Source organism: Rhea pennata, chromosome 2, assembly GCF_028389875.1.
Source record: "Rhea pennata isolate bPtePen1 chromosome 2, bPtePen1.pri, whole genome shotgun sequence".
Lineage (NCBI taxonomy): Eukaryota > Metazoa > Chordata > Aves > Rheiformes > Rheidae > Rhea > Rhea pennata.
In genome coordinates, this window is record NC_084664.1 from 128,342,761 (window position 1) to 128,356,082 (window position 13,322).

A 13,322-nucleotide genomic window follows, 5' to 3' on the forward strand; every position below is an offset into this window, starting at 1 on the left:
AATTTTCTTTATCCCCATTTTAACACATATCACTGCCCATCTCCTCTGTAGTCCTGCTTCTTAACATCGCTCTATCAGATCACTTCAGTGTTTCTTCACTCCTCCTTCCTCAAAACACATCTTCCTGCCTACACTTCCTACTTTGCTGCCATGCTAGCTCCTGGGAATCAATTTTTCCATCTTTAAAGTATGCCTACAACTTGAGAATTAATCAAAATAAAAACCTCAAACTGTACAAATACATTTTTGAATCACAGTGAAAAATCCAAAGGTGCTAATCTTTCTCCTTAGCTACTAAACTTTAGATCTCTACAGACAAGAGAAGGCACCAGATATTGCTAAAGAAAAACTGAGCAATCTGTTCCCAAAATCCAGACCACACTATCACCTGCAAGATATATATCCACAAAATTAAAAGAACATGGGTATCTAAGTAAAGAAAACTCTCCCAGAGCATATTTGGTGTAGTTCTGATAGTTTGTTCAGATGAGGCCATTCCTTTTTTAGGCAGCATTTTAGCTTCATAGTTGTTTAGTTATCATTTCGTGCATCATAATTCAATCTTGAAAATTCAAAAGTCAAAACCACTGGCCCACTAATTTGAGGGAGAAACTGGCCTTAAAAAAATAGTAAAAAAAAAAAAAAGAAAAAATCAGACTTCAAAATGATGTAGTATTCCTTCGTAGAGGAAGCTGATATATTTACTCTTGTGAGAGGGAAAAAAGAGGAAATAGGCAAGTTTGCAACACTAACATTCAAGATACAAGCAAAGGCACCACTAATGAGTAAGCTGAACTAATGAGTTTAAAACAAACGGGTGCCTCAAATTTGACGTTCAAGAGGAGAATGAGAAAACTTCAAAGATTCATCACAAGAGACAGCAAATATTGTCTCATCTAAAACTTATCCTTTATCATGATTGTCCCTATATTTTTAAAAAAATTAATAGTAAGCATTTTTCTTTTCATTTGTCCCTGTTCATCATTTCAGTTATGTAGGCTTATGATGGTGATAGAGATGTCAGGGTCTGTATTAGACTATCATCTCTCAGTCATATAAAAAGCTTATCTGAAACAACATAAAACTTATCTGAAGCAATATAAAATATGGGAACACATTCATTCATGTAAAATAAGATGACCACCAAATCCCACTGGAAGATGACTATCAACAGATAAAAGTACTGAAGTACTGAACGGCAGTGTATTTTAGTTTTCAGCTAGGCAATTCCTCAGACAACCCTACTGAGTTCAGAAAAACAACATCCAGGTCACAAACATATATGAACATCAATGGTAGTAGTGCTGAGGAACAAGTCTGGTAACGCTGATGCCTACAAAAGTCAGTGTGCTGATGTGGACTTCTATTCTTATGCTATGCTGCAAACTCGCTTTACCCAAAACTCCAGAACAGTTAACAGCACAAATTATTTTCAGTACAGTCAAATCATGACACCTTAAGGGAAAAGGTATTCTTAGTTGTGTGTACCTCCTCAATTCCAATCTGAAAAAAAAGGAACAAAAAATCCAGAGAAAACCCACCCGAATACTACACATCTTTGGCCCAGAGGCCTATTCACTCCAGAGTCACTGTAACCCCTTTTTTACAAAAGTACATATAGCCTTTTCAACAGGGAGGTGGTAACAAGTCTCTGGATGTCTTAATATTAATTAGTAGACTGGACTCTTAGATAAGGAGTTTAGTAACATTAACTTTTGTGTAGTTGGTATTAATTATTATATCCTTTGAGAGAATCAAATGTGAACTAGCTCATAGTCGAACCAGATGTCACCATAATACAATATTCTACTTCATAGACATGAAATTACTTCAATACTTTTAAATGAAAGCAGCTTTAATGGTCTACTTTTATATTTGCAAAATTACAGCTAATTACATTGTGTACCTTGCTCAAATACAGAAGTTCTTCAGAGTCTCAACAAAATACCGTGGAGGCTTGTAAAGACCTGAAAATGAGTTACAACTACCAACCTTACTTTCATATGAATCCTACGAATTTTCTTCTCAACTTTTCACTCATTGTCCTCTACCACTTCTGATCTGATTTGGGGTTTTTCTTTACATAAATTTTTTTTGAAGTAACGTACAATTGTAATCTATCAAAGTTCAGCATTAATGTTTTATTTTTTTCTGTTTAGTCTAGCACCTTTAACCACCTTGCCCATATCCACTAGTTTGTTGGTCCAAGAACATCTGGAAAAGGAGACTAGACTTTCCAGGGCCAGCCATGAGATTTTAATGCATAACTTCTGAATCAAAATAAGAAGTAACCAACTAGCAGTGTTCAGAAATTTTTAAAATTCTGGGACTTCAACCTATTTACAGGAAAAAGCTAAACACACAATGGAACAACTAACAGTTTTCTCTGGACCTATGAGGTACTGCTTAAAAATATAAATTTAAGCAAAAAATCTTACCTATTTAAAACGATACTATTTGTTTTTACATAAAATTATAGTACACAGATTGAAAGATAACTAATTATGTGAAGATAGTAAGGACACAGAGTCAGTCTCTTCTTACTATACTCTGTTTTTACTCATTAGAAAAATTAAACCAGGAGACTGTCAACTTCATTTTAGTGTGCAAGCTGACTTAACCTGCACTCTCTGCTAGGTTAGACTATCACTTCAAATCATTCAATTTGATAGTAGTCCGCATACCTCTTCAATCAGGTACAAGTGAAGCTGAGGCAGCAATACAAAGTTTGAGAACACAGGAAGATCCTGTCACAGGGATGACTCTGCTGGTGACTCAGCAGGACTTTCCCTGTCTCTTCCCCTCCTAGGGAGCACAGGAAATTTCAAACCAATGCACTCATACCAAATAGAGCTAAGAGTGATTTGGAAAAAAAAAAATAAATAAAAATAAAACACGTGTCCACAGATAATCAAGAGAATGTAAAATGAAAAAAAAAATTTGGTGGTGAACTGGTGACACAAAACAAGTACCTTCTCGGAAAGTAGTTGGACGCCTTAGCCCAGGATTCCTCAACACTGGCAGTGCCCACTGTCAAGTTCCACCATTCAATCTAGCACAAAAGTTTTAAACCATAATTATCCTTTCTTTAATTATTCCCATATTCAACTACAAATAGTGTAGATCAAAACTCAAAACTTAGTCCACATAGTAGCTGTAGGTAAATTAGAAGTTCTGTACAACACTGCCCTCAAGACAGCTTAATGATGACAGAAAAAATTATTACGTTCACTCTATCACTAATAAAATTCTCTGAAAATAGTGATATTTAAGAGTAACTGTATAGAAGCAGACTCCCTAAGGCCTATCTAACATGATATCCTGACAGCGCCTATGGAACCAGACAAGAACTAGACGCACATATAGTAGATGTATCCTCATAACAAACTCTCAGCCACTTGTTATTTATGGCACAGATCTGCTGAGCCAAATGTAGTGCCTTCGCGTTTAACAAGCACTGATTTTTCTGTATATCTCAGAACTGAGAGATCAGCATCTTAATGGGCTATTCTGAACTCACCACCTGATAATTTGCTGAACATCCTAGAAGTACGAAAACAAGAGACTACAAATGCTTGTTTTGTATTAACCTTTTTCATGCCCTTATACCACTCAAAATTTTACAGGCTTTCTCTGTATCTCTTCCTCCCCTCCTCCCAAATCATCCCCTTTTCTCCCTGTTTTTCAAGTGCTATTGTGGATTTTTTTTTTTTGGTTGGTGGTGGGTTGTGGAATTTTGTTTTGTTTTGTTTTGTTTGTTTCAGGGCTTGGTGTTTTTTTTTTTTTTTTTTTGGGGGGGGGGAGGGTTGTTTGGAGGAAGGGATGCAGCACTGCACAGCACTTGACTCACAGACGTACCATGCATATATGTAGCAACATGATAATAATCTGTTTTGCTCTCTACTGCTTCCATAACCATTTATAACGTTTTATTTCTTTGCCTGTCACAGCATATTTTCAGATAGCCATCTAACACCAAGATCCTCTTCCTGAGCAGTGGTAACCAGCTCAGACGCCCTTAGTGTGTATTTCACTGCACAGGCACCATGCCTTGATTTACACAGCTTGTGGCCAAGCAATTGACATTCCTGTTATATTTCCTTCTAATTATTTAGTTTCATTATTGTAAGGTCTTTCTCCATTTTGTGCTTGGCACTCAGCTTCTTTACTCTTTGAATATCTTAATAGCAGTAGACTGTCATCTGTCTCTTTGGTCTTTTCCAGGCCAATTATGAATATGTTAAGAGCATTATGCTCAGCCCAGATCCCTCCACTGTAAAAACAAGTTGACTCCTACTCTCAACTTTGTACCTTGGCCAATCATCCGCCTATGGCAGAGCCTTTCTCCCCATCCCATGGCCACTGAACTCATCTAAAAGACATTGGTGAGGAATTTTTTCAAAACATCTCTTTGAAAATCAGGCACAGTAATTGAATGTCTCAATGTTATAGTCATCCTTATAAAAGGCTACCTATAAAAACGGAATTCAGCATCTCACTACTAACAAGGTCCTAATAACCTTGCTTAGTTCTCTGTTACTAATCTAGACCAGCTGAATTGTCAACCACTAGTTGCATCTCCCAACCAAAATAGTTTCCCATTTTGTACGCAAAAAACAATCCTAAAATTGATGCCATAAATTTCTTTCAAGTTAAAAGCAAAACAACTCCACTTTCCTTCCGAGATATATAAAAGCAAACCAGTAATTTGTTTAACCACAAGTATTACAGCCTTCCCATGATAAGGCTAGCTTCAAATCACTAAAAAATAATTACTAAGATAACTTCTGTTGATTTAAAAGCACAGCGATTTTCATTGCCCTGACTATATTCATTTTTGTTAATTAATTTTATACAAATAAAAACAAACTAGGTATTTAAATAACTGTTCTTTAGGGAACAGTCTTCTGCCAACTAACATGAAGAAAAAACCCAAGACATTGACAGACAGGATAACTACAAACTCTGTACTCCCATCTTCACAGCAGGGTTTTCACACATCTGCATTTTTCCCCAGAGGGTGGGGAGGTGCTGAGTTTCATTGACTTGAACAATATATATTTCATCCAAACAGTTTTCAAGGGGGAAATACCTGCCTTTCAAGTGTTTCATTACTACAGTCAGGTTTAACACAAACATACTAAATTGCATCTACCGTCTCTCAAACTTATTACTTAATGGGAAGGTATGTAGCAATAACTTGTACCAAATAAAAACTTAACAAAAGTAGACTAACAGAGAAGTTACTTGGCTAGCTACAATTATTTGAATTACTGATTTTAATCAAGTAACTTGATTTTTTTCATGTGGTTTTCCTTTAATTATTTAGTTTCAACACTTACCATTGTTCAAATTACTCATCTGGAGTTTAAAATTTTGTAATAGATTGCACAGCTCATTTAAAAGTTGAGCTGTCTGTATTTTACCTCCTCAGTGATTAAAGGAAAACGAATGTTCCAAGAACATTTAAAAAGCTTTTCCATTCTACAAGTAAGACCTCCTCCTCCCAAACCATCTGTTGCTGTTAAAAAAAAAAAAAAAAGTTTACTGAATGATCAGAGGAAAACACTGAATTAACTCCTAATGCAAAACACCACAGTGTAGAGTCCCGTGTTTATTACAATGGATCTTAAGTCCTTCCTCCTCACTGCTCATCACCACTAGTAGTGAAAGACATCAGCAATGCCATCTCATTTTATTTTTGTTTCTTTACTATTTTATACATCTTGTGTTACCATTTCTATGATTTCCTTTCAAGTTTTTCCTACTAGACATACTCGCCCTCATCAGCTGGGGGTGGGGGGGAGTAGAAGAGAAAAGAAAAAAAAAGTCTGCAGTCCTATACCTTTTTTGCTATTTGTCAACCATTTCATGCTAATTTCTCCATGCTGTCATTCCTCCTTTCCCAAATATCTGCTCATTCTCTTGTTTTCTGAAGGCAGTCATGAGTTCTCTCCTTTTTTGTCCCTCTTACCACATAGCTGATAACCCAAGTGGTATTGTCAAGAACTCTTCTCACAGGGAGGAAGCGATGGATTGAACACATGTTCTATGTGCATGCAAAAACTGTAACTTACATTCTCCAAACAAAGCGTGTGCTTGCAGGTGGGGGGAGGGAAGAGGAAAATATATGGAAAAAATCTCACAGTAGTTTGGGGGGTGCAGGGATGGTCTTGAAGACATTCTTTCTTTCTTTAAAGAGTACAGCTTCCTCTTCCCTCCCGTAAAGATCCTGTCCTTTCCCTTACCCCAACTTAAGTGTCTGATCTCCCTTCCAGGACTTCAGCACCCTACGGCATATCCGATGCTTCCTCCCTCCTCTCTTGCATGGAGAATGTGGAAACCTCTCCAAGCTGCTGAGCTGCTACATCTACCACTCCTTGTCAGCTGCCTCTCCGCAGTACGTGCATCTGATTCCCAGACCCACCTCATGCTGTGCTGAGCAGCTAACAGAAGCAGCCGGCAGGCAGCACTGGAAGGGGCTGCTGAGCAGCTGCTTTCCACACAGTCCTGGGACACTGGCTAGGACAGCTGTTTATATGATTTATTAGGCTTATTGTAGCATCATATCATTATGACTGCATTCCAACAATTGTCCCCAAATATTTATGGGGAGAGCTACTTGGTGTTAATTACTGACTGGCTTAAAAAAAAAAAAAAAGAAAGAAAAAAGAAAAAAAAAAGAAAAGAAAATCGAAATCTCCGATATCCTGGTCACTTATTCATTCAGGACCAAAAACTCTTAAATGACTGACTGACAGAGCCAGAGGCAAGTGATGGCAAACCCAAGGATCCCAAAAGGCATCTTTTCAGCTCAAGCTTAATACACTAACTCATAGTCAAACCTGCTAAGCTACAGAAGGATCAAGGTGCTCTAACATTTCCAGCTTTTAATTAAAAAATATCACAGAAGCAATATATTTTCATTGAAATCCAGTAGATCAGAGACTCAGTAAAATAAAACTTCCATACTATCTGAGATTTAATTTAAGCCTTAGAAGATCTAATCTGAGACTATGATTTTACATATGTTGTCTTCCTTTCATATAAACTGTTGCTCATCACTTAATGCTGAAAAAGTTCATCCTGGAAATTTTTTCACATGTAAAATTTCAGCTTTAACATAGAAATATAAAACACTCCTATAGTATTTAAAGAAAACCTTCAGTTTGGGTAGAGCAAATTCATAACAGAATTAACTTTTTCCTACAAGTTTGTAAATATGAAAATTATTAGTTTAAATAATCACACATACTTTCCATTTTCCCCTCAAAAGCATCAATACAGTTAAAAAAAAATGAAAAGAAACACACAACCATCTTCTGTGCATCCTGTTGCTGTACCAGATTTAGGTATATCCATAGTGTTATCCTGTAAGTACTGTAAGAATATTAGCAAGCTCATTTTATCTTTTGCTTCTGCGTAGCAAGAAATCCTAGTAACAAGTAAAAACAACAAACAGGGAAGTCAAGTAAGAACAACTATTTTTAAAACCATAAATCTTGCGCATACTGGAACATAAAGAATTTTCTGTTCTTTGGAAGTATCTTACCTGAAGGACAGGCACTTTTTGTGGTGTGTTTTGTGGTGACTGGTGAAGCTGTGCCCAAGGCTGATGATGAGGATGTGGGGGTGGTGAAGACTGATGATGTATCCCTGGATGAGGCTGCATGGGAGGACAGGTTGGCATCTGCTGTTGAAAAGACTGCTGCTGACTAGGAAGTTGCTGGCCAGATATTAGTCGTTCTTGTATTGCTTGTGGATCTGCAAGGCCAACACCTGGACAACCATTTGGTCTCATGTGCCCACCCATCTCCCGTGGTGCTGAAGACATACCCATAAACGGACGATTCTGTTGCATGTTTCGGGGACCCATATTCCTTTGTCCAATTCCCATGGCACCAGGGGGCTGGTGTGATGGCTGGGGATGGGGTATATTTGGATAACTGCCAACTTCCATTGGTATTCCAGCGCTACCAGGTCTAACCTGTGGAGGGGGTGTACCTGCTGGATTACTCATTGCTTTCATAGGTGACATGGGAGGTGGAGAGGCATAAGTTCCCTGAGGCTGTGAAGGGTGCATAGTTTGTGTGTTCATTTGGTTAAGTGAGCCACTAGGGTGGATGGGTTGCTGGTGCATTAGTCCTTGACCACTGTTTGATGGAAATCCTACAGCATTTGGGTATCTTGGTACAGACTGATTCATTGGAGTGTTATTTGTAAGGCCTAAATTCTGATTCATCCCTGTATTATTAACTAATCCCTGATTAAGGTTACTGTAAGGATATCGAGAATACTGCCCTGAGTTGTTTATAGTAGGTGAGGGTACCGTCTGGCTCCGAGAACTAAAATTAAGTGTTTGCGGCCTAACAGCACCCTGCTGGGGAGGATTAGGGGAGAATCTGGGACTGTGGGCTACTGATTCTCCATGGAGAGCAGTGGGGGGATGGTGGTGAAATTGCTGGACTGAGTGTCGTAAAGAAGGTGCCATACTGGGATTCTGCTGGGGCACATGAGACAAGTGGCCAGGTCCTGAGGTGGCAATGAAAGGGTTTCCCTGATTAAGGCCTTCTTGGCCTTGAGAAAACTGGTTCATCCTCTGCTGCTGCGGCTGACCGTGCTGTTGCATTGAAAAATCACCACGAGCCATGTAGTTTCCCATCTGCTGCATGTGCTGAGGATGGCCCTGCCCAGGAGGTCCAGAGGGTGCCTGTGGTGGTTGTGTCGGTTGTGGTTGTTGTTGCTGTTGCTGCTGGTATGGTGCTCTTATCTGGTCTGGCACTTGAACTGCCCGTGGTCCCCACATGGAGCCACTGTCTACAAAGGGTTGCCCGTGTCTTTCATTCTGCATACTAGGATAGACTCCCATCTGACCACCAGCACCACTGCCGTGAGGAACCTGAGGAACTGGAGGGTTGTGATACTGTGAATGAGGAGATGCTATACCATTCCCAGGGGCATTGCTTATCATTCTGTTCGGCTGATCCATCAGGTGCATTTTCTGCTGTTCATATTGATTATAGTGATCAAAATGGGTCAACTTTGCTTGATTTTGATTTGCAGGGGGATGATGAAGAGATGACTGTAAAGAGGGAAATCCTTGATCCATGGGCATTTGTTGCCCCATAGGATTTACTGTGTTTTCTGGATATCCACATTCTCCAAGACCTTCCAGTCCTTCACTGAAAATATTCCCATCTTCTCCAAAAAGACTCATCATTCCTGGATCTGCCATCTTTTTTCAGCACAAGCTCCTCAGAGCTACAACTAGAATGCTAGTCTGTGCTTCACCTCAGTGAGGTGTTTTGTCCTCAAAGCCTTTAATCCTCAACTAATCTCCTTCATGTCATTCCATATTTCCTTAATTCTTTTGGACCACGCAGTGTCAGGCAAAGTCTGGTTACTGCTCCTAGAGGAAGTGGGGGAAGGGGAAGAAAAGAAAAGGAAATATTGAAACAAATAACATCAGACAATATAAAGAAAATATACTTGACTATTTTAGACAACATTAGCTAGTCCCAGCCTCTGAAGCACATCTTAAAAATCTATTTTGCTTTAAGAAGGATTCATTAGCTTTAATCAGAAGCTTTATTATGATACAGAATTAGGAAGCAAGCAAAACACTAGCCTTAACCTTAAATTAATCCATTCACTACACTTCCTAGTGTTCCTTTCTTGGGTGGAATAGAACAAAAGAACACAACATGCAGCAGCAGCAGCTGCCACAGCAGGTAGGCAGATGTACGAATATAGCCAAGCAGCCCATCTGCCGAACTAAAGCCCTGAAAATGCTCTAGTTACCAACAGCATGTCCTTAACCTTATTCCCCTGAGCTGCGTAATCAGATGAGCAAGCACCAGCACCAAGTCCTTTGACAGACTGAAGTTAGTTATATAGACAACAGATTTTTCTGACCCTTTAACACACCAAACTCCAAAACCTAACTTTACATTTAAGTCTTTTTTGCTACACTTTAATTAAATTAAGTTGCAAATTGAAAAACAATAAGCTGCTTCTTTCCATTTAAACAAAACTATACAATAGATTTGGATAAGAAAATCAAATTCAAAGCCTCAGTCTAAAATAAGGTAGATTTCTGAATCCGTATCATAATTTCCCTCATGATATTAAAAGGGGATACAGTCACTGAAATTCATTTTTCATCTTCACTCAATCACGTTACTAACAATGTAGAAGACCATACTAAAGTTTTGTTTGCTCCAGAATTATAATGTTGGAAACTCACAAAGGAGAACCAGTAATGACAAATGAATTTAATAAAATATTAACTCTATAAAATACGCACTTGGACTTGAAAAAAGTAATGTACTTGAACAGAATAGTTTCAAAAAAGCTCCAGAATAGCTTTTCAATAGCAAAGAACTGCATATTCTGAAATGGTGCTTTGCCCAGCCCACCATCCTCAAAGAAAACTCCCAAGATTTTATTTGAATCTGCTTATTTTGAACAGAATTAGTCTAATGCTATCTTTCTTTCCTAAGATCTTAAATTTCGATGCTACAGCTTATACCTGAAAAAAAACTTTAAGATGACAGTCAAGGAAGTCTGTCCATATAGGCAAAAGAAACAGTTCTTTTTACATCTTTGTCATTATTTGCAACTGTACTTGCAAATACCTACTTGTCTTGATCAGTGATAAAGCAAAATCACTGTCTTCACTTAAAATGCCTGGCATTCTGTATTCAATTTGTCCCAAACAGGTTCTAGGGAGAAGATACCAGCATGTTTGCTACACTTTTTGTAGCCATCATCAAGAGGACCTTCTACAACATGAAGCAGAGGGTGAGAGGGAAAACACATGCATTTATCACTTCTCTTAAAATAGCATTTGAATGTCACCTTTAAAACTACACTCTTAAATCTCTTTAGTGCTTGGCTGGGATATTAACGCTTGTATTTCTAAATGACTTGGGGGTAAACTCCTGCTTGTGACACTCATCTCAAATACATATTTCTTTTGACTTAGTTTTCTTTATTATACAGAAACTATCCATAATATTTGCCATCTCAAATCAGTTTCTTAGAGCATAAGAAAATTCCAACAACAAAGCAAGAAGGAACCTCCTTCTTTGATTCAAGCTTGCACTAAAAGGCTCAGGCCTCCACAGCAGGCCACTCCGTCACGGTAAGAACCCTCCATTTTAAATCACCAATCCCAGATGATTTAAGATCACATGAAGAGTTCTGATACTTCTACCTCCATTAACGCACACTACAATTAGAAGCTGGCAAAAGTATACTGGCAATCTCCATTAGCAGAACAGCCTTGGAAATGTTAAAAAGCATAGAGCATAAGTATTCTGCTGTTATTACAGTATCAAACTTGAGCCAACCAAAGGATCTGACCCATCAGCTAAATCTAGAATATCCACAGAATTATGAACAGGTAAGAGTTTATTCACTAATTTATTACATAAATCATACCTAAGAGAATCATTTTGAAGACACAAGCATGTACTACCCTCCCCAACGAAGTAATGACACTTTGCAATAAAAACATCCAAAAGCTACATAGTAAAATTCTCACTTTAATTATTACAGACATGACATAGCATCTCCATAAATCAAACACGCATTTGAATCATACTGTTTAGTTTACTGTTCATCAGCTGACAGGCTTCCAATAAAACTGAAGTGAGGGTCAGCTACTAACAACTGTCAATATCAGCTAACAGAATCTGCTACTATACCCATAGAAACAAATGAAAATAAGGTAAGGGTTTTGTTTCACTAAAGACACCTTAATTCCTGCCCAGCTGACTCAAGCTCAGTTTGCAGATTTGAATTAAGTACTGTCACTTAAAGTGAACGAGATGTACTATAAACCTAGAACACTTGTTTTCTGAAGCGTATACCTTTTTTAAAAGAAAAAAAAAAGTGATCTCTAGGTTTATGAAGCAGTGTGTTCACAAATAAATGCAACATGCAAAACCCTGTCACTATTTATGATTTTAGGTTTGCATTTTATCTATAATATGAGATCAGTTCACACTTCAGCTGTTTAGCTGTTGCTAAAGCAGTTGGGTTTAAAATACAGCATTGCTTGATAATGTTTCCAAATTATAGCCCTATTTCTTCAGTTTTAAGTTCAGCCTTAAGTTTGATGGTAACAGCCCTTTACAGTCAGAAGCTGTGCTCCCACCAAATCTTACTCTACCTCCCCAAATAAAAGAGTCACAGCTCTATGATGCAACATATTGCTAACAGAGCACGTTTAGGAATGAAGGACAACAGTGATCAGAATAACAGTCAACTTTTTGCTAAGAGAATAGTTAATGTTGAAATTACCTAGTAAGCTTCTGAACCTTCTATGCTAATAGGATAGATGTCTTCTAGATAGTTAAGCAAGTCATGAGGCTGAGAAGGTACGGTCACAATTTTCAATTTATAGTGAAACAGTTATTTCTGAAGTAGGGAGCCTTACTATAAGTTATAATAGTTTCTGTGCTTCTTTCATTACAAGCAACATCACCTTCTCTGCTTAAATCCTCAAGGCTGGTCAAGCTTAAACAAAAGAAATAAAAAAAATCCATGGGAACACACAGACACAGCAATTGCATTAAAGAGTAATTGTAGCTAAGATATTCACATCCCCAGTTCATTTCACACAAAAGCAAAGGTACTAACATCAAGGCTGGATCAGGACTGACAACAGAAAGTTCAGCATAAAGTCTTTTTTTGGCTTAAATACACTAAAAACTCTAAAATTCATGTATCATTTTCTCCATTTTCCCATATGTCAAAATCAGCTGATATTTATGAAACAGTGACTATTTTTCAGGGATAAAGGAGAGAATACCTGAATCTTGGACAGATTGCTGAGTAAGTTTGTGAATGTACAAAAAGATAGCAAGCTTAAGAATAGCAAGCCTTTTCAATCTTAACGAAAATATACATAGATTCTGGTATAAAGTTCTATAGTCTCTCTGTTCCCCAAACTGAAAATTTAGACCAGCAAGACTGGACGCAAAGGAGTCTGCGAATAACACTTGCCTAGACAACATATTTCTGCTCAAAGTGATGGTGTGATCCCAACCACCAGGACACAGTCAATTGCTTAATGACCCCGTTGTCTCAGCAGACAAAGCTTGCATTTACTCTAGTCTACAACGTTCCAGTCTTGATCCGCTAGACTCAGATTTTAAATATTAGTTAACCTTTGTCTAGCTTAGTATTTCGGATTGACATGGACCAAGTAGCCTTGATCAGCTCCTCACTTTTTGGAATGGAACATAACTGTTCAACAGTAAGCTACATAAGCTACATTAAGTCTAACCTGACTTTGCACTGCAAAACCTAAA

The 13,322-nt window shown here is 38.0% G+C and overlaps 1 protein-coding gene across 5 annotated transcripts in view; it reads right to left on the reverse strand.

The window, feature by feature from the left end:
- CHD7 (chromodomain helicase DNA binding protein 7) overlaps positions 1-13,322 on the reverse strand; it is a 130,832-nt gene that overhangs the window by 78,703 nt on the left and 38,807 nt on the right. For all 5 annotated transcript variants that reach the window (XM_062570334.1, XM_062570336.1, XM_062570337.1 and 2 more), the window contains one exon: positions 7,553-9,409. In XM_062570334.1, coding sequence (XP_062426318.1) covers positions 7,553-9,235 — 1,683 coding nt within the window. In that variant the 5' untranslated portion in view covers positions 9,236-9,409. The remainder of the gene's footprint in view (positions 1-7,552; positions 9,410-13,322) is intronic.